Source organism: Peromyscus californicus, unplaced genomic scaffold (genome assembly GCF_007827085.1).
Source record: "Peromyscus californicus insignis strain IS unplaced genomic scaffold, ASM782708v3 Scaffold_10__1_contigs__length_136768540, whole genome shotgun sequence".
Lineage (NCBI taxonomy): Eukaryota > Metazoa > Chordata > Mammalia > Rodentia > Cricetidae > Peromyscus > Peromyscus californicus.
In genome coordinates this window covers 89,532,816-89,536,811 of record NW_026294391.1, presented here as the reverse complement: position 1 = coordinate 89,536,811, position 3,996 = coordinate 89,532,816, and the positions used below count along the sequence as shown (strand labels likewise).

Sequence of the window (3,996 nt, the reverse complement as noted above, 5' to 3'; positions counted from 1 at the left end):
TAAGTGATTTTCAAGTACATTTTTACTTTTCTGAAAAAGAACAAACTCTGGGCAAGATGAAGGACTTCATTTCTTTTGTGAGGGATATTGTCGTGTATTCTGATTGTATTCACAAAACCTGGAATTTTCTGTGTACCTTTGTATACACAAAGACAGGTTCCCACCTGCCCTTCCTAACCCAATTCCTTTCTATCACATGTGCCCTGTCTTAGCCCCCTTTTAATCAATAAAACAATTGCTCAATCAACAAGCATTTATTGATCATCTTGTGTGTGCCCAGCACTGTTACAGTCTTGGGTATATATACAGACAGGTCTAAGATATGACAACTGCCCTCCAAGTACTTACAGTGAACTTTTGAGATCACACAGACAGACAGACAGATAGACACACACACACACACACACACACACACACACACACACACACACACACACACGTGCACATACGAGAACTATCAATCAAAATTATGACTAATAAGCATTAAGTGATTTATATATTGGGAGTTGGAGGAGGGAGAGGTAAGAGCAGAAAGGAGTGGTCTGAGAAGTCTCGAAGGAGGTGATGATGAGCAAGTTCTCCAAGCATGGGAATGACTTAGTAAAGAGGAAATGGCTTCCAGGTCGGTAAACCAGCTTGAACATGGTGGAAATAGGAAAGGCATGTTAGAGGAAACCTCACGTACAGGCCTCCCTTGCTGGCACTGAAGTTTTGACGAGGTGTGATGGACATCTTCTGAAGCTGGTGATATTAGGCTGGTGGGGGAAAAAAGTCTCTTGTTTCTGATCCCCACGCATCATAGAGGAAACGGAGCATTTTAAGACCTTGATAGTGAAACCGTTGGGCTGAGAACCGTTCTCTGTTCTCCCACTTGGAGCACAATCCCAGGCAGCAGTCTGCCTGTCACTCAGGTCATAAACAGATGTGCCACACTGGGGACCTTGCATACCGGCCAAAATACCTCCTGAAGGGCGATGACAGAGGATCCAAAGTGACCAATGACCTATCTGGTGCTGTGGTCTTTCGGAGGCACTGTAGGGCTCTGAGTATAGACCCAAGAGGTTGTTTTTCCATTAAGTCTGAAGGTTCTGGTAGGGCTGCCTCTCTGAAACAGTAGGGGCACACACAGCCACCATACATGTTCACCCAGCTTCTCGGATACCAAAGTCCTTATTCTTTCTTGGCCAGGGTTAAAGAGTAGTATCTTTCTTAGTCCTCTGCAGTTCGCATGTTGAAGGGCAGTTCTAGAAAAACTGGTTTGTTGTTCCCAAGGAAACCTTTGTCTAGAGCTCCAAGTCTTGTGGTTTAGCCAGGAGGCTAGGTCAGACACCCCAGAGGGAGGCAGAGGCTTTGGTAGTAGTTGTTAACTGCAGCTTCTTGGCAATTCCTCGGTGGAGTCAGTCGGAGTGCTGCAGCCTTGCGCTTTCCCATTCTCTTCCTGGGCTTTTCTGCAGCTATGCTTCCCCAAGGGTATGGGGATGAGAGGACATGCCCTGAGAAGTGATTCCGACGGTTTGCGGGTCCCAGATTGCCTTCCATCCTGCACCCAGTTGCTTTCTGCTGGATGTCACGAGGTGTCTTTCCTTCAGTTCATTCACAGCCCAGTCTGGACACGCTGCATTCATAATGAAAGTGGGAGAGAGGCTTAGGCCTGCTACAGATCAATCCATGTCTTTGGATGGAGGTTTGAGAAGGGAGCTAGAGCCATGCTCACAGAAGCCACCACTCCTTCTTTCTGTCCCCCAGCAATTGTTAAGAGCCAACCTCAGCCAGAGGGAGAGGGTCTTCTGCTCACAGATGGTCAGTCAGTAGGATTAGTAGGTTGGGGGCACAGATTTCCAGGTAAACCAAAGGTCAGAGGAGCAACTCTGGGCTTAGCCAAAAGTGGCAGGGATGGGATTTGGAGTTTGGGGTTGAGCAGTCAAAGTACAGGAGGTGCCTTGGTGGGGCAGGGTAAGGAAAATAGAAAAGCTGACTTGGTGAGGGCCCTTGGCAATTGGACCTACATGCTGCCACACCCGTCTCCATCTCTGCCTTCACTCCATCCGATGGCCAAAGTCAGCCTAGCCTCAGCAGCGCCTTACACATGATTCAGTGGCAACATACCATGCCTGTGACCCTCAGGGCATTGTCTGCTACTTTTTCTTTACAGTCCCAGCCACCACCCCTCCCCACCCCCAGCTCTGGCCCCTGGTTCTTCACACATACCCAGTCAGGCTGTAGGAGTTGAACTCATTCTTGGCTTTGGGCTGTTGCCCAGGCCTTGGAGAGCTCCTTGTGGTAAGAGGCTGGGCCTGGTAGCCGTCATAGTAGTTGGTACGATTTCCCTGAGGCGAGCAGGAAAAGCAGAGGATGACTCCAGCTACCAGCGAGAAGAGGGCTGAAATAATGCCCAAGTAAAGGGCCTCTCCGATCTCAAATTTCATGCTGTCAGGAACCAGTGGTGAGTAGAAGTCCCGAAGGATGCCATGAAGATTCCAGGCAACTGGGATAAAACCCAGGATGCCACCAAGGATGAAGAAAACTCCACCCACTACAGCCACTCTGTCCTTAGCTCGAGAATCCTGGCAGAACACTGTGCATCTCATGCCCACCACAGAGATAATGCAGGCCAGTGAGGACATTGCGCTGGATGTCACCATCATGGCCTGGGCAGCTTGGATGTCAGCAGGAAGTCCTAGAAGTGTACTGTAGATATCACACTGGGTGATGCCTGTGCTGTGCGTAGCACACTCCATCCAGAGGCCCTTGGAAAAGCCAACCGCTGTCACAATGCTGGCACCAACATAAGAACTCGTTCGCCAGTTGGGAAGCAGCATGGCAATCGATGTGCCTAAAAGCCCCAAAAGGCCTAGGATGTAGCCCACCAGTTGGACGCCAAGGGAGGCCATGGCAGACCTCTCAACAGAAGTCCCTTCGGAGCCCGTTCGCTTGTCTTTTGGCTGCTGCTCTTGTTTCTTGGATCCCGGACTCTAATCCCTCATTTCACAGTGTCTCTGGCCAGCTGACTTCTTTCCTCCTTACAAGTATCTGTGGGTGGCCACAAGCAGGCTCAAGAAGGCATCTAGAAAACCTTAAAAAAAAAACCCATAAACCAGATTAAATATTGACCAGAAGCTTATGAGAAACCAGAAAACGCTGGATGCCTTTTGACCTTTGTTATCTTTAAAAATAACACATGAGAAAGGAAAAAAAAACTTTGGAAGTAGAGCCAAAATGTCATCACCTCCTGCGTAGGCACATGCTTTAGGTTGGCAGCCAGACAAAAGGCAGGGGCAAGACAGGTGGCTGCTTTCCGAGAAGGTAGTGATGGCATTAGTAGTTGTGGTGTGTTAACGCCACAGCTAGTCTCCAAGGCCTGCTATTTAACATACTGCCAAGCAACCACACCATGGGGCCCCTCAACTGCAGACTGAGGCCAAACTCCAGGAGACTGGATCATGTGGAACAAGTCTTAGAATGTGGCCTTGGACTCCGGTTTGTCAGAGGCTACTTGAATTGCCAAGGGACTAAAGAGTAGAGACTTAGCCAGGAATCTTTTTGCCTATGGCAATAATGTCCTTCCAGGGCAGATGAGGGTGGGTAACAAAGCTCTCTCTCCGTTCTCTGAGAGATCAGGTCTTTCTAGCTTTGCTCAGATCCCCCCGTGCAAGGTAGCATAAGGGCCCCTAAAGGTGTAGCACACACACCAGGTATTTCCTGTCTCCTTTCCTAACAATGATCCCATGACCAGCCTCTCAAGTGACATGGGAGGACTCTAGAGAAAAAGCTGTTCCAGGTCCCAGGAATCCTCAAGGTCCCTGGCTTCTTGGAGACGGCAGAATAGGTGGAGGGAAGGGAAGCGAAGCTGCTCCATCCAGTATTAGAGGGCTTTGCAAGGGGTAGGCAGGCATTTGGTGATATATGGGACTTTGCAATGTTAGGAGATTCCTCACTCTTTTCCAAGGCTCGAGATACAAAGGTCAAAGTCACACACCTCCCCCCACCTTCTGCAGG

General features: G+C 49.2%; 1 protein-coding gene across 1 annotated transcript; it reads right to left on the bottom strand.

The window, feature by feature from the left end:
* Positions 1 to 316: 316 nt before the first annotated feature.
* On the bottom strand, positions 317 to 3,046 carry Cldn2 (claudin 2). The gene has a single exon (XM_052746442.1). The coding sequence runs from the start codon at positions 2,889 to 2,891 to the stop codon at positions 2,199 to 2,201; it is 693 nt and encodes a 230-aa protein (XP_052602402.1). The 5' UTR covers positions 2,892 to 3,046; the 3' UTR covers positions 317 to 2,198.
* Positions 3,047 to 3,996: the final 950 nt, after the last annotated feature.

Coding starts and splice junctions, on each gene's coding strand:
- Cldn2 (XM_052746442.1), bottom strand. CDS start 2,891: ATGGCCTCCCTTGGCGTCCAACTGGTGGGCTACATCCTAGGCCTTTTG.